Raw genomic sequence first — 26,080 nt, 5'->3', positions numbered from 1 at the left:
TCAGAATATAAAATATTTTAAATACTGCAGTAATATATATTAAAGTAATAATACTGTGTGTGTATAACAAATAAATATAAATCAAAAATATTTGCATGTCTTTTGCATCTGAGTCGATCATAAGTGAAGGTTCCAAGCGTAAAACAAATCTTTTATACCATCAGGTTAGAGTTGCTAAGCAACAGACTTTGAGACACTCATTTCCTTCTAAAAACTACAAAGCTGCTAAAAGTTAAATGAAAATCAGGGTAAGGCTATGTTTAAAAATGAAAATCTTTGTACATCTGTAAAATAGCACAAGGAAATATGTAATCCTACACGTGATGAATTCCCTTTCAGAGAAGAACTTGCGAAAATACCGGAGAATTTTTAGCATTTTTGCTATCACTCTATTTAAACAGAAATAGAGCCTTGTTTTCTCTTATTTACCTATTGAAACTATATATATAATTATTTTTTTAAGTAGACAACCCAAGGTATTGATCTAGGACCATTTTTGTATATTTCATGCCACCATTTAACCGCCAAATGCGATCATATAAACTTTGGGTTTCTCACTGAAATTATTTACATACAGCTTGTGCAATCATGACACACATGATTGTTAAAGCTTCTCTGGGATCCTTTTTGTTAAGAAATAGCAGACATACCTGGGTTTGCCATTACTTTTTGGTTATTTGAATGCCGCTAATTGCAGCTGCACACCACACTTCTATTATTCCCGGCAGTGAATGGGTTTAATCAGGTAGCTTCAAGGGTTAATTTTAACTGTAGTGTAGAGATTTTCCTCTCATCCGACACCACCCACCCCCTGAACCCTCCCAAACAGCTCCCCCCCACAAACTCATCCCCACCATCTTAAGTACTGGCAGGCAGTCTGCTAGTATGCATTTTAGGGCTTTTTTATTTTTAATATTATTATTATTATTTTCTGCAGTATAGGGATTCTCCTCAACGCTCCCACCTGCAATGATAATTATGTTGTGAGTTTTTTTTGTTTAGTTTTTTGGAAATTTACCTTAAAGAGACATAAAACCCAAATTGTTTCTCTCATGATTCAGCTAGAACATACAATACAACTTTCCAATGCACTTGTTTTAAAAATCAAATTTCCTTTGTTTTCTTGTTATCCTTTGTTGAAAAGCAGGAAGGTAAGTTCAGCAGTGTCCATGTGTCTGCAGCACTATATGGCAGCAGTTCTGCAACAATACATTATCAAGAACACTAGAGGGCAGCACTATTTCCTGTCATGTAGTGCTCCAGAAATGTGTGCACTATCTACCTTGGTATCTCTTCAATAAAGAATAACATGAAAATGAAGCAAATTTGATAAAATAAGTAAATTGGAAACATTTTGAGTTTCATGTCACTTTTATAACCTCATTTATATATTATAAATTGCCATTTCTAGATTAAAATAAACAAATGTTAAAGCCTGATGCAACCAAATGTCGTAAGTTGCATGTTTGTTTGTTTTTTGTTTGCAATGTCCATACCTGTGAATGAAACAGGTGTACCATTATATATTCAATATACTAGTATGGAATTTAGAATTAAGACAATATATGTTAATGTATTAAACTAAAGCAGTGCAAGAAGCACCTGTATTTGAGTAACTGTCATTGACTGAATGTTGCATGCACATTACTGACTCTGTCTCATTCTCTTCAGTCCTTTTTTGCAGAACGTTTCTTTGCACTGTTTGATTCCGATGGGAGTGGTACAATTAGTCTGGATGAGTTACTGAAGGCGTTGAACCTTCTCATACATGGGAATGAAACTGACAAACTACGCTTCCTCTTTCAAGTTTATGACGTTGATGGTAACATTTCTTCCATTTGTAATTAAATCAGTCAAATCAATCAATCAAAATCTGTGCTCTTGGTGCAGTGTTGGAAATCATGTTACTTTTGAGAGGCCTAATTAATGACCATGAGTCCTTCACATTAACCTTAAAGGGACATAAAACAGGTTAAGATATATGCATATCCTAAAAGGGCTAATTAATTAAAAAATAGTTTGCATAAAAATATTGTTTAAAAATTGCTGGAAAGTATTTTAAAATAATTTTCAAAAATAAGCAAAATGAATTACATAGCTAAGACTGCTGGAGCAGCCAACTCCCCCCTCCACCCCCTTATCAGTGTTTAGACACCGGCATTGTATTTGAGTTCACAGCTTCTAGGCATGCTCCAGCAGATAATCCCTATGCATTTTTGCATTCTTCCAAAACAATAATAGATATAGATACAGCCATAGAAGGAAATGTGTGGGGGGAGTTAGAGCTTTACAATTCAGAAACTAAAAAGAATGGGTTAATGGTGAGGAACTGCAGCATAAATTTGCAGGTAAAATAATTAAAGTACATTTTATTATATTTTGTCTCTATCCCAACTTATTTTATGTTCCTTTAAATATACACAGAGGCATAGCAACAGAGATCTCAAACGAGATGGGGTCCACCCCGTCAATCCTACATTCGCTGAAGAAACCATAGAGCAGTCACACAAAGCTTTGTCTGCACTAGTACTTTGTTTGCTGAGTTCAGGCCCATATACGCAGGGATAATTACAGACTTTATGTAGATAGTAGCTGAATCAGTCTGTAGCTCACCAAGAGATAAAGGGCTCAGTTGTTCATAACTGGCCAATCAGTACTCTGTTCTCATCTGAACAGTAGAGTGACCAGTCAGAAAAGTCGATCCATAATGACTTCATGAAGTTTCTTTTTGAAACGTTTTTGTGGAAGTCTCAGTGTTGGTAACAGAATCTGTTGAGGGTAAAGTGGTGGATGCTTCCTATTAGGGTTGCCAGGTGTCCGTTATTAGACCGGACTGTCCGGTATTTCAGGCTACTGCCCGGTAATTTTATTTCTCTTGTAAAGGTGTATCCAGTCCACGGGTTCATCCATTACTTGTGGGATATTCTCCTTCCCAACAGGAAGTTGCAAGAGGACACCCACAGCAGAGCTGTCTATATAGCTCCTCCCCTAACTGCCACCCCCAGTCATTCTCTTGCAACTCTCGACAAGAAAGGAAGTATCAAGAGATATGTGATGACTTAGTATAGTTTTTACCTTCAATCAAGAGTTTGTTATTTTTAAACGGTACCGGCATTGTACTGTTTTACTCTCAGGCAGAAATTGGAAGAAGAATCTGCCTGGAGGTTGATGATCTTAGCGGTTTGTAACTAAGGTCCATTGCTGTTCTCACACATAACTGAAGAGTATGGAAAGAAAACAACGGGAGGGACGGTTTGCAGATCACCTGCTTTGAGGTATGTTCAGTATATTTTTTTCTAGAGAGATGATAAGGTCTAGAAAATGCTGACAATGCCTGGTATATTTGAGATAAGCCTGATACAGTGATTTAACAAAGACTGGGATCATGCTTACAAGATAAGGGTAATATTCATGTTAACTCTCATATTACTTAGTGTAAAAACGTTTGCATAACTTACAGAAAAAACGTTTTTTTCTCTGAGGGTGATAAATCTTTATTTGGGGCCTAGCTTTCCACATGGCTTGTTAGATCACTCCTAGGAGTACTTTTTTAAGGCCCTCTGACATTGAGTGCATGGTGGGAGGGGCCTATTTTCGCGCACTTTATGCACAGTTGATATTCAGACTGAGACATCCAGCTTCCCTAAAGGAGTCCTCTGGCATCTAGGACCGCTATAGAGGGTTTTAATCCTGCAAAAATCATGTTTAAGGGCAGGTAGGAGCCACAGCAGAGCTGTGGCAGTGCGTTTGACTGTTTTTTAATGGTTTTACTGTTTTTCTAATCCGGTTTGGGGCCTAAGGGGTTAATCATCCATTTGCAAGTGGGTGCAATGCTGCTTTAGTCTCTTATACACACTGTAAAAATTTCGTAGAGTTTACTACTTTTTAACACTGTTTTGCAGTTTATGTGGTAGTTTTTTTCTCTTAAAGGCACAGTACCGTTTTTGTTTAATTGCTTTTTCACATTTATTAAAGTGTTTTCCAAGCTTGCTGGTCTCATTACTAGTCTGTTAAACATGTCTGACATAGAGGTAACTCCTTGTTTATTATGTTTAGAAGCCATTGTGGAACCCCCTCTTAGAATGTGCACCAAATGCACTGACCTTTCTATAAGTTATAAAGACCATATTATGGGATTTAAAGATTTATCACCAGATGTTTCTCAGACTGACAAAAGGGAGGTTAAACCACCTAGCTCTCCCAATGTGTCAGAACCTATATCTCCCGCGCAAGTGACGCCAAGTACATCTGGCGCGTTCAATGCGTTTACCTTACAAGACATGGCGGCAGTTATGAATCATATCCTCACAGAGGTATAGTCCAAACTGCCAGGGTTACAAGGAAAGCGAGACAGCTCTGGGGCTAGAACAAATACAGAGCTTTCTGACGCTTTAGTAGCTATGTCTGATATACCCTCACAATGTACAGAAGCCGAAGCAGGAGAGCTTCTATCTGTGGGTGACATTTCTGATTCAGTCTGACTCTGAAATGACAGCATTTAAATTTAAGCTTGAACACCTCCGCTTGTTGCTCAGGGAGGTTTTAGCAACTCTGGATGACTGTGACACCATTGTAGTCCCAGAGAAATTGTGTAAAATGGACAAATACTTTGCAGTGCCTGTTTCAACTGATGTTTTTCCAATCCCTAAGAGGTTTTCAGAAATTATTACGAAGGAATGGGATAGACCAGGTGTACCGTTCTCTCCCCCTCCTGCTTTTAAAAAGATGTTTCCCATAGATGCCGCTACACGGGACTCGTGGCAGACGGTCCCTAAGATGGAGGGAGCAGTCTCTACCCTAGCTAAGCGTACAACTATCCCCGTCAAGGACAGTTGTGCTTTCCTAGATCCAATGGATAAAAAATTAGAGGGTTTCCTTAAGAAAATCTTTTATACAACAAGGTTTTATTCTCCAGCCTCTTGCATGCATTGCCCCAGTCACTGCTGCAGCGGCTTTCTGGTTCGAGTCTCTTGAAGAGGCTCTACAGGTGGAGACCCCGTTGGATGATATCCTAGACAGGCTTAAAGCTCTTAAGCCAATTCATTTATTTCTGACGCCATTTTTCATTTTACAAAGCTAACGGCTAAGAATTCAGGTTTTGCCATTCAGGCGCGTAGGGCGCTATGGCTTAAATCCTGGTCAGCTGACGTTACTTCAAAGTCTAAGCTTCTCAACATCCCCTTCAAAGGGCAGACCCTATTCGGGCCTGGACTGAAGGAGATCATTTCTGATATTACTGGAGGAAAAGGCCACGCCCTTCCCCAGGATAGGTCCAACAAATTAAGGACCAAACAGACAAATTTTTGTTCCTTTCGAAACTTCAAGAGTGGCGCACTTCCTCTACTGCAAAACAAGAAGGAAATTTTGCCCAGTCTAAGCCAGTCTGGAGACCTAACCAAGCTTGGAGCAAGGGAAAGCAGGCCAAAAAACCTGCTGCTGCCTCTAAGACAGCATGAAGGAGTAGCCCCCGATCGAGACCGGATCTAGTTGGGGGCAGACTTTCTCTCTTCGCCCAGGCTTGGGCAAGAGACGTCCAGGATCCCTAGGCTCTGGAGATTGTTTCCCAGGGATATCTTCTGGATTTCAAAGCCTCATCTCCAAAAGGGAGATTTCATCTCTCACAATTATCTGAAAACCAGATAAAGAGAGAGGCATTCTTACGTTGTGTTCAAGACCTTCTGGTCATGGGAGTGATCCACCCAGTTCCAAGGGAGGAACAGGGGCAAGGATTCTATTCAAATCTGTTTATAGTTCCCAAAAAAGAGGGAACTTTCAGACCAATCTTGGATCTCAAGATCCTAAATAAATTTCTCAGGGTCCCATCCTTCAAGATGGAGACTATTCGAACCATCCTACCTATGATCCAGGAGAGTCAATCTTTACAAAGGTTCTAGGGTCCCTACTGGCAGTTCTAAGGCCACGAGGCATAGCGGTGGCTCCTTACCTAGACGACATTCTGATACAGGCATTGAATTTTCAAATCGCCAAGTCCCATACGGACATTGTTCTGGCATTCCTGAGGTCTCATGGGTGGAAGGTGAATGAAGAAAAGAGTTCTCTCTCCCCTCTCACAAGAGTTTCCTTCCTAGGAACTCTGATAGATTCAGTAGAAATGAAGATTTTTCTGACAGAGGTCAGGTTGTCAAAGCTTCTAACTTCCTGCCGTGCTCTTTATTCCACTTCTCAGCCGTCAGTGGCTCAGTGTATGGAAGTAATCGGCTTAATGGTAGCGGCAATGGACATAGTTCCGTTTGCCCGCCTACATCTCAGACCACTGCAACTTTGCATGCTCAATCAGTGGAATGGGGATTACACAGATTTGTCCCCTCTGCTAAATCTGGATCAAGAGACCAGAGATTCTCTTCTCTGGTGGCTATCTCGGGTCCATCTGTTCAGGGGAATGAGCTTCCGCAGGCCAGAATGGACTATAGTGACGACAGATGCCAGCCTTCTGGGCTGGGACGCAGTCTGGAACTCCCTGAAGGCTCAGGGTTCGTGGACTCAGGAGGAAGCCCTCCTTCCGATAAACATTCTGGAACTAAGAGCGATATTCAATGCTCTTCAGGCTTGGCCTCAGCTAGCTGCGGTCAGGTTCATCAGATTTCAGTCAGACAACATCACGACTGTATCCTATATGAACCATCAGGGGGGTACAAAGAGCCCCCTGGCGATGTTGGAGGTTTCAAAGATAATTCTATGGGCAGAGGTTCACGCTTGCCATCTCTCAGCTATCCATATCCCAAGAGTAGAGAACTGGGAGGCGGATTTCTTAAGTCGGCAGACTTTTCATCCGGGGGAGTGGGAGCTCCATCTGGAGGTATTTGCCCAGTTGATTCAACTATGGGGCAAACCAGAACTGGATCTCATGGCATCTCGTCAGAACGCCAAGCTTCCTCGTTATGGGTCCAGGTCCAGGGATCCCAAGGCAGCGCTAATAGATGCTCTAGCAGCACCCTGGTCCTTCAGCCTGGCTTATGTGTTTCCACCGTTTCCTCTGCTCCCTCGTCTGATTGCCAAGATCAAGCAGGAGAGAGCTTCAGTGATTTTGATAGCTCCTGCGTGGCCACGCAGGACTTGGTATGCAGATCTGGTGGACATGTCATCCTTTCCACCATGGACTCTGCCGCTTAGTCAGGACCTTCTACTTCAAGGTCCTTTCAAACATCCAAATCTAATTTCTATGCATCTGACTGCTTGGAGATTGAACGCTTGATTCTATCAAAGCATGGTTTTTCCGAGTCGGTCATTGATACCTTAATTCAGGCTCGAAAGCCTGTCACCAGGAAAATCTGTAATTATGCAAACGATATCGGTACCAATTTACTCCCAAAAATGTCTGTGAGCATAAAATCACTATGATTCTAATGTGAATATTGTGAATCAGCTGATCGAGTCCGCTTCTTCACCACTCACCTCTACTTCGGGGCGCAAACGACAGTGAAAACGTGCTATAAAGATAAGCCTTACCTCTCTCAGGCTTCAGAGTTTCCCAACACCACGGTACCTTATTCCGCTTGTGTGGTCCTATATGCGAACTGCAGGAAACAAACCAACTGCTCCGCTAGGTTATGCTCAGTTTCCAGCCTCAAGGTTTTCCGGCGTCTGACGTCACTGTCTCTCCCCAATGCTTCAATTCTCGCGGGAGGTGAGTGGACTATGCTTACAGGAATAGTCACCTGTAACTCCGTGCAAATCCTCCATTTCTTTGATGTGTAGCAATAGAGGGATTTCAAGGATGCACTGGTAGTTAATAGATGTTGCAAAAACTTTATTGAAGAAAACATTAAAAGTTCATCGCTGAACAAATTTCATTCCATAGACAAGTGAGAGGTGTGTGTTCCACCCCAGGGACTGCTTGCTGATGCGTTTCGGCTCTGAGGGCCGTAATCGTAGCTGCAGTCACTTGCCTTAATGATCCTTAAATATCAATTAAAGCCAGCTAATAGGTTAAAAATAGTTACACCCTTCTTTTACCTGGGGCGGAACAAAAAACACACCTATTAAGGTCTAAACTCTTTATTGCATATATGGACACACAGTGAGTTTAATACTAACTTGGACCAAACAATAATTGAAGACCGTAAAACTCACTGGATATTTGCTCAAAATGACCCATATAGTTACATTAACAGTATGAAACAACAAGTATATGTATACAGGGCCGGATTTCCCATTAGGCACAGTAGGCATGTGCCTACAGGCGCCTTGCAGTGAGGGGCGCCTGCCTGTCAATAATAAAAAAAAAAAAAAAAAAAAAAAATTTTTTTTTTTTTTTTTTTTTTTTTTTTATGAGGGCATTTATTTTAGTAAGAATTGTGCTGCCAGGTGCCTACAAAGTCGAGTGTTTCATTGGGAATATGTTACAGCAGTTGAGGGAGCCATGAAGGAGAGAGGGGCAAAGATTAAAACTAAACCCCTCCCATTGAATTTCTAAATTCTAATTTTAAACACATTTGTTGACCCCTGGATTACATATAATCTACAACATTCCATGTTTTCCTTTGAGAGCAACATCATATGATATTTATATTTCAGAACAAAATAAATGTAACATCTGTGTGTGTTTGTACCAAAAATATCAGAGTTTACAAGATTTTTTTCCCTACATTTTATATTTTCTTCCACTGGCTGCACAGGTTGTTGATGGTGATGAGCTTGCATGCTGCTAGTTTTAATATTGCTATTGTTTACACAAAACTGTGTTTGACTCCAACAAAATGTTAAGCACATAGTCAAAGTCATCTCCAGAAAAGCAATACACTAATGGCTTGTCAATAAACATGTCCTATGAGCCCATCTGGGTCTGCACAGATGTGTATTGCTGTCTCAGAACTGACATTGACTATGTGTTTAACTCTTTTGCAAGAGGCTAACACACTTCTCTGCAAGCACTAGTGCAATAATAAAATGCCCAGCAAACTGTCACATTTGATGTCCCTTTAAATAGGGTTTTCTTTAGAATATTTTGCATTAAAAGTTTAACATGATTTGTTTTTGTTATACATAATAGAAATTGTATGGCCATTTGAGTCAAGTGAATATTGATTTTTGGTGTAGCTTCCATTACAACAAATATTGCAATTGGTGTGTGTATTTGTGTATCTCCATAAAAGGGAAAATGTAATTTTACATCTAATATTTATTTTTAGTTGTCCTAAATAATAATAAAAAAAAGTCCTCATTTTTTCCACTTTTTTCTAGGGGGGGTGGGGGGGTGGGGGGGGCGCTTCAGGTTTTTGTGCCTACAGGCACCTGAGATGTAAATCCGGCCCTGTATGTATATATAAGTTCATAATGCATATAACCATATTTGCAACTTCCTAATACATTTGATAACATTGCAAAATAGATACATATATACAAAATAGCGATATTACAAATGTGATTGCCAATACACAAAAGGAAAAGAAAAGAAAATGTAAAGAAAATGTAAGTCTATTTCATTCCCTTATTATAACCTAAGTTTCATGCCCCAAATTTGATCATTTCCCAATTAATGTGAAAACATATATAGAGGATTTAATCCAATCCAAGGGGATTCATGAAAAAAGATAGGAAAAAAGGGGTTATAAACCGTGTTTGGAATTTATGGGATTTTCAATCTTACTTATCTATTCACTTTCTTTTCAGTGACACAGGGATTGAGAAGGGGTCTTACTTGTCAAAAAGACTGAGTTGATGATGCTAAGATCTTAGCATCTTCAGGATGCTGGATACACAGACCAAAGGATTACTACTCCCAAAAATTAATGAGATCAAACTCTGAATTTAATCCATAAGGGATCCTTGTTTTTAGTCTGTGTATCCAGTATGCCTCCCTTTTAGACAATAATTTATCTCTATCTCCTCCTCTTGATTTACATCTCACCAATTCTACTAAGGTCCATTTCAAGGATTGGGGGCTACTATTGTGCCTCTCCTTGAAATGCTGCACTAGCGGTGTGGTCAATTTGCCTGCTTTTATGTTCGTAAGGTGTTCTCTTATTCTTTCCCTAGTTTCTCTCGTCGTGAGTCCTGTGTACTGAATTTCACATTCAGTACAAGTCAGGAGATACACAGCATAAGAGGTTCTGCAATTAAGACAAGATAAATGTTCAAACTGCTCTCCTGTCGCTGTGCTGGAAAAGCCATTACCTTGTTGTAAATACTTGCACGCTGTGCACTGTGTGTAACTGCACCTGTATGTGCCCTTGTATCTTAGCCATGATGAGGTTTGAGTATGTGTATCTGGCCTCAACTGAGTGGGTGCTAATATATTACCTATACTTTTCCCTTTTCTAAAGGCGTATCTGCAGCCTTTGGGTATAACACTAGCTAGCCCATCATCCGCCTTAAGCATTGGAAAATGTTTCCTTAATATATTGCAGATATTGTGATATTGTTGGCTATACTGTGTTATGAATGTCACACCTTCAAATTTCATATCAGTTTTCCTCTCTGTCTTAAGTAGATCCTTCCTATCCATCCCTGCAATTCTCTCTCTAGATGCTGTAATCTCCTTTTGTTTGTAACCCCTAGTGAGAAATGTCCTCTCCAAATCCCGAGCCTGTCTTTCAAATTCTGTGTTTAAGGTGCAGTTCCTTTTAAGCCTTATAAACTGCCCATTAAGGACATACTTAAATACCCTTTTAGGATGGCTGCTCTGGGCATGGAGAAGAGAATTTCCCGCTATGGGTTTCCTATAGATCCTGGTTACAATTTGTCCTTGGTCAGTACCTGACAAATTCACATCCAAATAGTTAATAATCTCTGGATTGAAATCATATGTAAATTTTATACCCACGTCATTGCTATTTAAAACATTGACAAAATCAGTTGCTTCTGTCTCACTACCTTTCCAGATGACCAACAGGTCGTCTATGTAGCGTTTATAATAAACAATTCTCTCCTTCCAGCGTCCATCACATGCATAGATGTGGGACAGCTCCCACCAACCCATAAATAGGTTGGCATAGGAGGGGGCAAACATAGCTGTCCCACATCTCTGCAGGTAATGGACACCTTCAAAGAGAAACATGTTATGTGTAAGCAAGAAATGGGTAACTTGTAATATGTAAGAATGAAATCCTTGTTCATACGTTGTGTATCTCTCCAGGAAAAAACTTAGTGCTTCCAAACCCTTGTTGTGGGGGATGGACGAATACAGTGAGGTGAAATCTATTGTGAGCCATCCATACTCTTTATGCCACTGTATCCGTTCCATCTCCGTCAACAACTGTTTAGTATCATAGAGGTGACTGGGCAGCTTCACCACCAGTGGTTGCAAGATTTCATCCAACCATTTGGATAACGGCTCTATTAAAGAGCCTATCCCACTGATGATGGGTCTGCCCTTCACCTCTACCAAGGATTTATGAACCTTAGGTAAAAAATTGAATATAGGTATAATAGGATTTGTAACTGATAGAAAAGAGCTTGTTTTTTCATCTATATAGCCCGCTTCATAACCCTCATCAATTAAATGACTAATTTCATATTTGAAAAGGCTGGAGGGGTTAAACTCAAGAATTTAGTATTGTGAGGGGTCTGTGAGCTGACGTAATGATTCCTGGACAAAAAATTATTTGTCCATCACTACTACAGACCCCCCCCTTATCCGCTGAGCGGATGACCAACTTCTCATTCTGTTGTAAATTTTTGAGTGCAACAGACTCTAATTTGGTGAGGTTACAATGCTTTTTCTTCTGAACAGTATAAGCCAATTGTGTTAAATCTGTTTCCACTCTCTTCTGAAATTTTTCCAGAATAGTACCCCTAGATTGAATGGGGTAAAATCTGGAAGGTAGTGATAGAGAAGGACCCCTATCCCTATGTGTATCGTCATGTGGGTTAACATATGTGGAGCCCTCTTCGAATAATGTTTCTAAAGACTGTATGTCACTGTATTCCTGAAATGTGAGTGATGCATGTGTTGTAGTTTGTTGTGTATCACTCCTAATGAGATCAAATTGATTCGTCTCTTGGTTCTTATTGAAGTGTTTCTTTAATGTGAGGTTTCTGATTAATCTATTCACATCGACTAGTGTCTGGAAAAGGTTAAAATTCTCAGCTGGAACAAAACTCAAACCATAGCTGAGTACCTTTAAATCCACTTTACTAAGTTCCTGTGAAGACAGGTTAATTACAGAATTTAATTGTATTTCGTTTGGGATCTCCCCCTCCGGAGTGGTAGTCCCTTTTCCTTCAAAATTCCTTTTTCTGTTTTTGTTCCTCCCCCCCCCCCCTCCTGATTCTCTTTGGGGTCTGGAAAAAACCTGTGTTATTTCTGAATTTGCAGTATTTCTCAACTGTCCACTATCTGAAACATTTATTTGTGGACTAAAGTTAGGTTGTTTCATACTATTAATGTAAGTATATGGGTCATTTTGAGCAAATATCCAGTGAGTTTTACGGTCTTTAATTATTGTTTGGTCCAAGTTAGTATTAAACTCACTGTGTGTCCATATATGCAATAAAGAGTTTAGACCTTAATAGGTGTGTTTTTTGTTCCGCCCCAGGTAAAAGAAGGGTGTAACTATTTTTAACCTATTAGCTGGCTTTAATTGATATTTAAGGATCATTAAGGTAAGTGACTGCAGCTACGATTACGGCCCTTGGAGCCGAAACGCGTCAGCAAGCAGTCCCTGGGGTGGAACACACACCTCTCACTTGTCTATGGAATGAAATTTGTTCAGCGATGAACTTTTAATGTTTTCTTCAATAAAGTTTTTGCAACATCTATTAACTTCCAGTGCATCCTTGAAATCCCTCTATTGCTACACACCAGGAAAATCTATCATAAGATATGGTGTAAATATCTTCATTGGTGTGAATCCAAGGGTTATTCATGGAATAAAGTCAGGATTCCTAGAATCTTATCCTTTCTCCAAGAGGGATTGGAGAAAGGATTGTCTGCTAGTTCCTTAAAGGGACAGATTTCTGCTCTGTCTATTCTTTTGCACAAACGTCTGGCTGAGGTTCCAGACGTTCAGGCGTTTTGTCAGGCTTTAGTTAGAATTAAGCCTGTGTTTAAACCTGTTGCTCCGCCATGGAGTTTAAATTTAGTTCTTAAAGTTCTTCAAGGGGTTCCGTTTGAACCTTTGCATTCCATAGATATTAAACTTTTATCTTGGAAAGTTCTGTTTCTAGTAGCTATCTCCTCGGCTCGAAGAGTTTCGGAGTTATCTGCTTTACAGTGTGATTCCCCTTATCTGATTTTCCATGCAGATAAGGTAGTTTTGCGTACCAAACCTGGGTTTCTTCCTAAGGTAGTATCTAATAAGAACATCAATCCGGAGATTGTTGTTCCTTCATTATGTCCTAATCCTTCCTCAAAGAAGGAACGTCTTTTACACAATCTTGATGTGGTTCATGCTTTAAAGTTTTATTTACAAGCTACGAAGGATTTTCATCAAACATCTGCTTTGTTTGTTGTCTACTCTGGATAGAGGAGAGGCCAAAAGGCTTCGGCAACTTCTCTTTCTTTTTGGCTGAGAAGCATAATCCGCTTAGCTTATGAGACTGCTGACCAGCAGCCTCCTGAAAGAATTACAGCTCATTCCACTAGAGCGATGGCTTCCACATGTGCTTTTAAAAATGAGGCCTCTGTTGAACAGATTTGTAAGGCGGCGACTTGGTCTTCGCTTCACACTTTTTCTAAATTCTACAATACTTTTGCTTCTTCGGAGGCTATTTTTGGGAGAAAGGTCTTACAAGCAGTGGTGCCTTCCGTTTAAGTTCCTGCCTTGTCCCTCCCTTCATCCGTGTCCTAAAGCTTTGGTATTGGTATACCACAAGTAATGGATGAACCCGTGGACTGGATACACCTTTACAAGAGAAAACTAAATTTATGCTTACCTGATAAATTTATTTCTCTTGTGGTGTATCCGGTCCACGGCCCGCCCTGTCATTTTAAGGCAGGTGTTTTTAAACTACAGTCACCACTGCACCCTATAGTTTCTCCTTTTTTCTTGCTTGTCTTCGGTCGAATGACTGGGGGTGGCAGTTAGGGGAGGAGCTATAAAGACAGCTCTGCTGTGGGTGTCCTCTTGCAACTTCCCGTTGGGAAGGAGAATATCCCACAAGTAATGGATGAACCCGTGGACTGGATACACCAAAAGAGAAATAAATTTATCAGGTAAGCATAAATTTTGTTTTTTAAAAAAACGGACATAGCCTTTGATAGTTTGCTTTACATTTTTTTTAACTGTGACCTGCTTTACCCAACAAGCATAGGCTGCCCAGCCCCTGTAGGTTAGCCCGTGTCACTGTCAACTCAGGCTCTGCTCAGCTGATCGGATCGTCATCTTTCTGATCCAGGCTGACAGTGTGCAGAGCCGGAGTTGCAGTCGGGGACCCTCTGCGCTCGCTGCCTGCCAGGTTGCACACGCACCCATCTGCCTCCCGTAAGTGTAATAATGGCAGTCTTGCTGTGGACGTGGCCTGTGTTGGACCGACATCGTCACGTGATCACGCGGGTCACGTGAGCGTGACGTCACGTCAGTCTGATAGCAACAAGAAGAGAAGACCAGCTCAGTGTGCTGCGCAGAGTGAGTGACTGAGTAGGGTACTGGGGTTTTCTCTGACTGTCTGAGCCAGCATGAAATTAAATAGTGCCTAATCCATTGATGAAGCAGCAGCCAGGGAGGGACTGAGAGAGACTCAGACAGTGAGACAGTTAGCTGAGCCTGTTACATTAATAAAACAATGAGGTATGTCACTCTGTCTTTTTTAATAATTGTTATTATATCACCACCATCACCCACCAGACAATTATATATATAATATGTATATATACAAACAAATACATATACAAATTATATAAGTATATTTCATTTTATATGTATAATATAATATTGTGTACACACACACACACACACATATATATATATATATATATATATATATATATATATATATATATACAGGTAGCCCTCAGTTTACGCCGGGGTTAGGTTCCAGAAGGAATGGTTGTAAATCGAAACCGTTGTAAATTGAAACCCAGTTTATAATGTAAGTCAAAGGGAAGTAAGGGAGATAGGTTCCAGGCCCCTCTCAAAATTGTCATAAGTAACACCCAATACATTATTTTTAAAGATTTGAAATGAAGACTTTAAATGCTAGACAGCATTATAAACCTAATAAAATAATCACACAACACAAAATATATAATTAAACTAAGTTAAATTAACAAAAACATTTGCTAAACAGCATTATAAACCTAATAAAATAATCACACAACACAGACTTCACTTGCATTTTTCTGCAAACAGTTCTTTCTGTGCATTCCAATCTGGACTGAGTTATAGACAGGAAGAGCTTGTTCCTTTGAAATCTGCTCAATAGCTCAGGTCTGGTTAAACTGGTTAATTTCAGCTTGCTTGGCTTTGCTGCAACACAAGTGGACAGCTCCACCTAGTGGCAATTTTAATAAATCTACTGCTTCTCAATGCTTTTTAATAGCAGTCACATGACTGGAAAAAAAGGTTGTTATTCTGAAACGGTGTAAATTGAACCGTTGTAAAACGAGGGCCACCTGTATATATATATATATATACATATATGTACATACTATTATTATATTATACATATATTATTAAATACATATATATATATATATATATATATATATATATATATATATATACAGGTAGCCCTCAGTTTACGCCGGGGTTAGGTTCCAGAAGGAATGGTTGTAAATCGAAACCGTTGTAAATTGAAACCCAGTTTATAATGTAAGTCAAAGGGAAGTAAGGGAGATAGGTTCCAGGCCCCTCTCAAAATTGTCATAAGTAACACCCAATACATTATTTTTAAAGATTTGAAATGAAGACTTTAAATGCTAGACAGCATTATAAACCTAATAAAATAATCACACAACACAAAATATATCATTAAACTAAGTTAAATGAACAAAAACATTTGCTAAACAGCATTATAAACCTAATAAAATAATCACACAACACAGACTTCACTTGCATTTTTCTGCAAACAGTTCTTTCTGTGCATTCCAATCTGGACTGAGTTATAGACAGGAAGAGCTTGTTCCTTTGAAATCTGCTCAATAGCTCAGGTCTGGTTAAACTGGTTAATTTCAGCTTGCTTGGCTTTGCTGCAACACAAGTGGACAGCTCCACCTAGTGGCAATTTTAATAAATCTACTGCTTCTCAATGCTTTTTAATAGCAGTCACATGACTGGAAAAAAAGGTTGTTATTCTGAAACGGTGTAAATTGAACCGTTGTAAAACGAGGGCCACCTGTATATATATATATATATACATATATGTACATACTATTATTATATTATACATATATTATTAAATACATATATATATATATATATATATATAATATTTATATATATATATATATATATAGACACATAAACACACACACATATTATATATTATATATACACACATGTATATATATACATATATATATATATATATATATACATACATATAAACACACACATATACATATATATATATATATATATATATATATATATATATATATATATATATATATATATATATATATAAAATGAGCCAATCAAATACAGATGTAGGTGTGTCACTGTAACCAATCACACGCTGTACAATGAGCCGATCAAATAAAAAACAGATGTAGGTGTGTCACTAACCAATCACACTGCACAATCAGCCAATAAAATAAAATACAGATGTAGGTGCTCACTGTAACCAAGTACACTCTATATATACACACACATTTATACTGTATTTATATGTATATTATATATATATATATATATATATATATATACACACACACACACACACACAACTATGTATTGTAACATGAGTCATTTTTTTGTATGTGATGTACACTGTGTATATATTGTATGTGTACATATATATATATATATATATATATATATATATATATATATATTTATCTTTTTCAGTAAATTTCACCGCAAACTAATCCCCCCCCCCCCCGCAGTTTTTTTTCTTGGGTGTTCGGTATTTTTGTGGAGGACACCTGGCAACCCTATTCCTATTGCATTATTTTCCATATGCTGATGCAAGTAGTTTGGAATTAGTAGTGCTTTGGAAGGCAAAAAGAATCATTCTAAGGGCTGTATATGACCTTAAGTTTTTAAAAGGACCATATGTGTAGCCCTTGAGACTGTAAAAGCCCACACTTTTCTTTCAATTATTATAATGGTCACATACAAAAGTGTGCATGTAGTTTAGCATGTATTAAATAGCAAAATGGAGTGGAAATTAGTGCAGGTGCTTTATGAAGTATTTAGCATAGAAGATATTACTTACTGTATCAGAGGCGTTACTAGAAACCACAGGGCCCAGGTGCAAGAATCTTTTTACATTTAAAGGGACAGTCTAGTATAAATTAAACTTTCATTTTCAGATAGGACTTTTAATTTTAATCAACTTTCCAATTTACTTTTATCATCAAATTTGCTTTTTTCTCTTGATATTCTTGGTTTAAACTAAACATAGATAGGTTCATATGCTAATTTCTAAGCCTTTGAGGGCTGTCTCTTAAAAAGTATATTAATATAACTGTGTTGGTTATGCAAAACTGGGGAATGGGTAATAAAGGGATTATCTATCTTTTAAAACAATAACAATTCTATGGTAGACTGTCCCTTTAACACAGAAAAAAATATGAATCAGATGACACGTCTGCAAAAGGAGGTACCCTGTGCCCACAGTCTGTGAGATGATCTGAGCCCCTATTACTGTATATAGCGACACTGTTTAACCCACCAGTACTGTATATAGTGAGTTAGTGGCATAGTCTGTAATCTGCCGGTGAGATGGCTGGCCTGACCCTACCCGCCCCAGGACTTTATGAAGTGACCACAGTAGTCAGTGACATGGTCCAGTCTCCCCCCCGTACTGAATATTAAATTAGGGGTGCCACCCGTCCCTTAAAATACAGAACACTTATAAGTTACACATGCTGCAGGGTGTGCATGGAGGAATATGAATAGTGCTGTCCAGAAACACAATACATGTTCCTTCCTGCACACCCTGCAGCGTGTGTTACATATACGTGTCCAGGGAAACATGGCTAAGGTGGCAACCCTAACTGTTTATACTGTTTACCCCCTGCCCCCCATGCTGTAGTAACAAGGTCTGTAATTTGCTGGTTCCACAAACATACACACACACACACACATTTACATGCATAAATACACACACAGTCACATACATACATACACACCTACACACACACACACACAAACACACACATAAACACCAATGGGTAAAACAGAAACACTAACCCCTGTAGTCAGAGACACTAGTAAAGCATCATGTCACACTCACATGATATCAGTGCAGGCAGTGGCAGGTCAACATTTTTTATTGAAAAAAACCTTCTTTTTTTTTTTAAGCTGGGCCCCCACCCTCAGGGGCCCAGTCGCAGGTACAACCTCTGCACCCCCTGTAGTTTCATCCCTGTACTGTATGTAAAAATTGGTAGCATCCTTAGCTGCAAGTGGCCCAAAGCCCACCACTTGCTCATCACTAGTGTATTGGAGTCACAGCAAAATGGATAGAATCACTTTTCTGCCAGTATTCAGGGGTCACAATAAAGCAGCAAGATACTGTTATATTTAAAGGGACAGTCAACACCAGAATTTATGTTGTTTTAAAAGATAGATAATCCCTTTATTACCCATTCCCCAGTTTTGCATAAACAACACAGTTATATTAATATACTTTTAACCTCTGTGATTACCTTGTATCTAAACATCTTCTGACAGCCCCCTGATCACATGACATTTTATTTATTATCTATTGACTTTCATTTTAGCCAATTAGTGCAGTGTCTGCCACAACCCACGGGCGTGCTCACAATGTTATCTATAGGGTTTACCTGAATTAGCTCTCCCCTGCTGTGAGAAGCAAATACAAAAGCATGTGATAAAGCATGTGATTAGAGGCGGCCTTCAAGGGCTTAGAAATTATCATATGAGCCTTCCTAGGTCTAGCTTTCAATTAAGAATACCAATAGAACAAAGCAAAATTCGTGATAAAAGTAAATTGGAAAGTTGTTTAAAATGACATGCCCTATTTGAAACATGAAAGTTTTTTTTGGACTTAACTGTCCCTTTAAGAAGTCTTTGCTGCTTGTTTATCACTGAGCGTCTCTGTTTCATTGTAAAGCTCCAGACAATGGGCTCTATTTAACAAGCTCCGTATGGAGCTTGATGGCCCCTGTTTCTGGCGAGTCTTCAGACTCGCCAGAAACAGCAGTTATGAAGCAGCGGTCACAAAGACCGCTGCTCCATAACCTGTCCGCCTGCTCTGAGCAGGTGGACACACATTGCCACAATACAACTTGATCTAGTACAATCGGGTTGATTGACACCCCCCTGCTGGCGGCCCATTGGCCGCGAGTCTGCAGGGGGCGGCGTTGCACCAGAGAGTGTATTGCTCTCTGTATTCAGCGAGGTCTGGCGGACCTGATCCGCAGTGTCGGATCAGGTCCGCCAGACCTTGATAAATATGCCCCAATGGCTGCTTACTGAAAACTGCTCCTTAGTACTGAACTCCAACTTTGAACTTATGTGATAGAAGGCTTAACTCTGTAACGTTGTAGCTGTTGACAATAGTTTGCTAACTTTATTATATCTCTGTGTGTAATAAAAATGTCTTATTGTCAAAATAATCATTGTTCTGAGGATTACAGTGTAGAGGAAAATGGTCATAGCTTTGTGAGAAAGAAGGAAATGTTTTTAAGTAAAAAAATGTATTTTATTGTAAAAACAGAGCAACAGTGAAATCCTTTGATTTGCTAGTATTATGATAATTATTTAAATTAATTAGTAAGACATCATCATATTTCACAGTGTTATACAGAGTATAAAACAAATAAAACTAAGACATTGCTATAGAAATGGAGACAGACGGATATGACAGTATCTATTGAATGAGCGTTACAGTGTGTTGCAGAAGCAGTGCTCTTGCAGAGGCTAAGGAAAGAATGTAGAGAAATTTAGAGGTAGCAGTAGTGAGAAGGTTAAGAGCTAAGGGATGGAACCTTGAAAGATAGAAAGTTAGGGAGCCAGAGAGCAATGTGCACATTGTTAAGGAGGAAACATATAACTGCTGGTTGCATGGGAGGTAGACAATAGGCATATATAATAAGCTTGAATTAAATGGTTAGTCTAGTCAAAATTAAACTTTCATGATTCAGATAGAGCAGACAAATTTAAGCAACTTTCTAATTTACTCCTATTATAATTTTTTCTTTGTTCCCTTGCTATCTTTATTTGAATGTAAGCTTAGGAGTCGGCCCATTTTTTATTAATCACCTGGGTAGCGCTTGCTGATTGGTGGCTATATTTAGACACCAATCAGGAAGAGCTACCCAGGTTCTGAACCAAAAATGGTCCGGCTCCTATGCTAACATTCTTGCTTTTTCAAATAAAATACCAAGAGAATGAAGAAAGTTTGATAATAGGAGTAAATTAGAAAGTTGTTTAAATGGCCTGCTCTATCTCAATCATGAAAGTTTAATTTTGACTAGACTAATCCTTTAAGGTACAGAAGAGAGAAGGTTAGGATCATAAAGCTCTCTTTTATGTTTTAAGGTGTAGGGCAGTGACTATATGAAAGGTCACTAAAGGAGAGTGTAGCACAAATACTTTAAAGGTCACTAAAGGAGAGTGTAGCACAAATACTTTAATGCCCATTTAAAATAGTGTGTTACCAAACATACATACATCTGTCACAGAAAAAGTACATCTGTTGATTGCCTGCTGTTATTGCATTTTAATTTAAAAAGGTTTAATTTAATCATTGGAGGGAGTTGTATGTGATCACGCCAGTTTTGGAACTGTGCATTTTTACAGTATGACCACTAGAGGTCAGTAGGTTCATTAAATCTGAATTTACAGCAAATAATCACAAGAGTCATATTTTCTCTGTGGCAATTATATGTACTGTACCTGGATGTTTAGTAACACACTACTTATATATCAAAATTACTAAATGTTAATACCTGAAAAATTGCTGTGTTTTTTACCTCTGGGGATCTGCCCCGTAATGTATAATCACATCTATGTAATGTACTAAAAAACAGGTTTTTTTTATTTCTTAAAAATTATACATTTGAAAAATGTATCCTCATTGCTATTGGTGCAAGGGGTAGTCTAATGGAGCCTCTTTCTCCCCCTGCCCCATTAGAACTAGAGGAACTAATGTGACCCTCATTTTAAAGGGAAGAACCTGTCTCTTGAATAACAGTTAACTTGTCCCCCAGAGATATAGGTGTTCATGTGGAACACAGTGATTACCTGCCAGACACACTCAACCTGGCAACAGTGATCTGAGCTTTAGGCATATGGAGCAAAATCACATAGAAAAACATCTGGTGATTATCAGAACATTGACATATACTTCACAGGAGTGGTCCTATTTTTGGAGGTCTAATAACCCTAAGGAGACCGGCCTTACCTTCTCGTCACCATAGCAACATATCACAAGACCCCCTCATTTAATAGAGGGGGTTCCTGGCTTTTAAATACAGTATATATAGCTGTCAAGGGATCGATCATGGCTTTTAAATACAGGATATATAGCTGTCAAGGGATCGATCATGGCCTTTAAATAAAGGATAAAACATCATAAAGCTGTCAAGTGATCATCATAGCAACCACTTGTATTTTATATGTTGCTGATACCAGGGCTTATAGAGCTTTGCTTATTAAAGCTAATAACATTTTCAGTTATCCATGTAAATGGTAGAATTGTGTGAGTGTAAAAATAGTTTGTTTTAGTGATCAGCATAGGATCTAGCACAATAGGTTTAAAATTGTTCCAATTTTTGTATAAGGTGCAGGAGACAGAGTTCGATTTCAGAGTTTTAATTACATGAATATAAGACCAGGTATTTTCTATTTTTTCCGTAACAAAGGGGGTATCTTTAGGCCTGTTACACCCCTGTGCAACGAGAGCAGTTAGAGCAATACGTGGTTCTATCCAAATCAATGCACTATGCACTAAGCTCTCCTTTGCTGTCACCACAGATCGCAACCATAGCACTCCCCCATTTCCAATGCTGCAATTAAAGAGATAAAGTCTCAATAGTAAGTGTTGACACAAACTCACGATTGGCGGTCTGGAGCCGTGCTCCTCTGATTCAGCTCCCCGTGAAGTCTTCGATCATGTCAAGCCCTCCAGGGAACCAACCTCCGTTCTCTCGGGCCGGATGCTTGAAAGCGCTCACTTCAACCGCCGTTGTCTGACCGCTGCTTCCTGATTCTCTCCTGTGGCCGGCAGTCTTGCCCGAACAATCCCCTGTAGGTATTCTGCTAGACACATGCTCTCTTGCCGCCAATAGAAACAGAAGAAAACACACAAGAGTTCCAAGGAGGACCGTTCAGAGATAAAAATCAACTTTTATTTAAACATTAAAACGTTGGGTTATAAGCATACTCCCCAGGGTAAAACGGAGGAAAATTATGCAGATAGCAAAGCAACAACAGGCTGACGCGTTTCGGCTTGCGCCGTACTCCTAGTCTCCTGATAAAATATTCAGCACTGAGCCGGAAAGTGTAAAGGCAGGGGAGTACAAGTTGTGATCGCCGCATTGGTTAATTTCTAGGAAGGTGTGTACCAGATATCCAATGGGTGTGCAGATAGTGTTTTTTAAGTCGGTTCAGTGCTGAATATTTTATCAGGAGGCTAGGAGTACGGCGCAAGCCGAAACGCGTCAACTTGTTTTTGCTTTGTTATCTGCATAATTTTCCTCAGTTTTACCCCGGGGAGTATGTTTATACCCCTACCTTTTAATGTTTAAATAAAAGTAGATTTTTATCTCCACACGGTGCTATTTGGAATTCTTGTGTTTCCTTCTTTTTCTATTTTGAGTGAGAACATACATTTTTGCTTGAGTGAAAACATACATTTTTTCTTTAATTCATACCCCCTCCTATTTGTTAAGTAACTTAAAACTGATGCTGTGACATTTATTTTATTTATCTCTGAAGAACTTGTAACTACTTCAATAGGTATGTGTTACGCCCATGCCCAGAGTTTTTGCTAGGACCTCCGGTCTTTGGCCGGTTGCCTTCCCTCCTGAGCCAATGGAGGACTCAGGTTCTTTTTGAGAATTGGCTATACTACTGCCTGCTCTGGCTGTCTTTCTGGCTTCACCTGTCTGCCAGCTGCAGGTAGTTACTTAATCAACACCCTATATAAGCTGTTCCCTTCTTCCTGTGTTTGCCCAGGTATAGGATTGTATTCCTGGGTGTGCTATTTCCATTCCTGTTTCTGCTGTTCTCTTTGTACGACCCCTGCCTGTTTCTTGGACTCTGATTTGGTTCTGTTGTTGCCCTCAAGATTCCTTTCGATTCTGATTCTGCACTGTATTTAGCCAACACACTATTGACCTTTGGCCTGAACTGACCTAGATTTGTCTTGTCCTCTGGATTTCTCACATTCTGTGTCTAACCCTCCATGCTGGGGCAGTGTGTCTTATTATTACTTCCCAACCTCAGGGTCATTTCCTGAACTGACTTTACTATTCCTGTGACAGTATGTGGGTTCTTGGATAGTTTTTCAAGAGCTGTATATTTTGTTATTTTTGCAATATTAGCATTTTTGGTAATATAATCAACTGAACTAACTTCTGTTTTAGGCAGTGGGTCAATTGACCCAGATGAGTTACGCACAGTGCTGAAGTCATGTTTGTTGGAGAATGCCATATCGCTTCCAGAGGAGAAGCTGGATGACCTGACACTGGTGCTTTTTGAGTCTGCTGACAAGGACAATAGTGGCTCCATCACATTCCAGGAGTTGAGGGAGGAGCTGGAGCGGTTCCCAGAGGTCATGGAGAATTTAACAATAAGGTAATAGATCTATTTTTTATTTTTACCAGAAAGTATTATTAGGAATCCACAAATTAAAAAAAAATGTAACTATGGAAGGTTTAAATTTTTTAAATCTGCATAAGTAGTTTCAAACAATTGTAGAACTATGTTCCATTGCTGTGGGATTCAAAAATGAATATCTAGAATTCTGAAAACAATAACACTGCAAAGGATAGCAGAATAGAGCTATAGCTCCATGCATAAAGCACAGGTACAGCTAGATGGAGACATCCTAAATCTAGGCAATGTGGGGATTCTAGCCTGGGTTCCTCCCAAGCTTTGGCCTATGAAAATACATGAATACCCATTATTGGGCCAATTCTTCTATAAATGGGACAGAATGACTTGCACCAGTTCCCATATCTCAACAGTCTGCTGACCTCTTTTAATAAAAAAAAAACAGATATAACTTTCTGTAGAGAGGTGTCAGGGTGCCAGGAATAAAAAAAAAATCACACCTTTATTAATAGCAAAAAATAATAAAAAGTCCACAAGATAAATAACAAGCCAGGAAACAAAACCAGAGCTGGTAGTCAGATGAGCCAAGTCAGGAGCCAAAGCGAATAGTCAGAAGAGCCGAGTCAGGAGCCAAAGCGAGTAGTCAGACGAGCCGGAATCAGGGACAAGGAGAACAGCAGAGTCAGGAACAAGCAAGGGATCAGGAACCAGGAGGGATGTCAGACAGCCAGGTAATACACAGGAGCTCTCACAAACAGGTCTGAGACAACGCAAGGGAAAAGCATACTGAACAGAGGCCCTTTAAATAATAAGTGATGACATCACAATTCTGAGACTGCATCCTGTCTCACATGGTGATGATGTACACCAGTCTGGTCATAAAAGGAAGTGCAGGAAATGAGCAGCATCACACAGTATGCACCAGAGTCAGCAAGAGAGGTGAGTAAAATTGCTGCCAGAAGCACATGGCACACAAAACAGGGAAAAAAAACCCTGACAGTACCCTTCCCTCAACGACCCCTCCCCCGCGGGAGGACAAAAGGCTTATTGGGGAAATGGGCATGGAAGGCACGGAGGAGGGCAGGAGCATGAACATCAGAGGAGAGAACCCATGAATGCTCCTCCGGACCGTAGCCCCTCCAGTGAACCAAATACTGTATGCGGCCCTTGGACATACGAGAGTTAATAATGCTGCTGACCTCATACACCTCATGGTTGTCAACAAAGATAGGATGGGGACGAGGCAACATAGTGGTAAACCGATTACAAACCAATGGTTTCAAGAGCGAGACATGAAAAACATTGGAGATGCGCATTGCAGGAGGAAGGTCAAGAGCGTAGGCCACAGGATTGACCCGTCTGAGTATTTGAAAAGGACCAACATAATGAGGAGCCAGTTTATTGGAAGGCACACGAAGGTTCAAGTTGCGGGAGGACAGCCAAACTCTCTCACCAACCTGGTAGGAAGGCGCGGGCAGACGCCTACGATCAGCCTGGAACTTTTGGCGCTGCATAGAATGATGAAGGCAATCCTGAATCTGCACCCATGTGGAACGGAGTTGCCGGAGATGCTCCTCCAAAGCCGGAATACCCTGAGACATGAATGAATCGGGCAACAAGGATGGTTGAAACCCATAATTCGCCATGAACGGGGATAACTTGGAGGAAGCATTAATAGCACTATTACGAGCAAACTCTGCCCAAGGTAACAGTTCAGACCAATTATTGTGGTGATCTGAGACATAGCAATGGAGGAACTGTTCCAGAGCTTGATTAGACCGTTCCGCAGCCCCATTGGATTGAGGGTGATATGCCGAGCAGAAGGAAAGCTGGATCCCCATTTGAGCACAAAAGGAATGCCAAAATCTGGAGACAAACTGGCCCCAGTCCGACACTATCTCCTTAGGTAACCCATGTAAACTGAAGACCTCCCGGGCAAAAATTGAAGCAAGCTCCTCAGCGGAAGGCAACTTCTTCAAGGGAATGCAATGTGACATTTTAGAAAAACGGTCAACCACCATAAGGATAACAGTATTGCCATTGGAAACAGGGAGCTCGACAATGAAGTCCATGGAAAGATGTGTCCAAGGACGCTCACCATTAGCAATAGGTTAAAGAAGACCCACAGGAACACGTCGAGGAGTCTTATTCTGTGCACAAACTGAGCAAGAGGCAACATACGCAGCAACATCAGAACGAAGACCTGGCCACCAGAATTCTCGAGTGAGAGACCAAATCATTTGGTTCTTGCCTGGGTGACCTGC

The 26,080-nt window shown here is 39.8% G+C and overlaps 1 protein-coding gene across 1 annotated transcript in view; it reads left to right on the top strand.

Annotated features, from left to right (window-relative positions):
- The first annotated feature begins 1,438 nt into the window (after positions 1-1,438).
- The window catches only part of NOX5 (NADPH oxidase 5), a 209,147-nt gene continuing 184,505 nt past the window's right edge, over positions 1,439-26,080 (top strand). Inside the window, exons 1-3 of the mRNA XM_053719575.1 lie at positions 1,439-1,453; positions 1,672-1,822; positions 23,627-23,837. Coding sequence (XP_053575550.1) covers positions 1,439-1,453; positions 1,672-1,822; positions 23,627-23,837 — 377 coding nt within the window. The remainder of the gene's footprint in view (positions 1,454-1,671; positions 1,823-23,626; positions 23,838-26,080) is intronic.

Source organism: Bombina bombina, chromosome 6, assembly GCF_027579735.1.
Source record: "Bombina bombina isolate aBomBom1 chromosome 6, aBomBom1.pri, whole genome shotgun sequence".
Classification (NCBI taxonomy): domain Eukaryota; kingdom Metazoa; phylum Chordata; class Amphibia; order Anura; family Bombinatoridae; genus Bombina; species Bombina bombina.
This window is presented reverse-complemented; position numbering and strand designations above follow the sequence as displayed.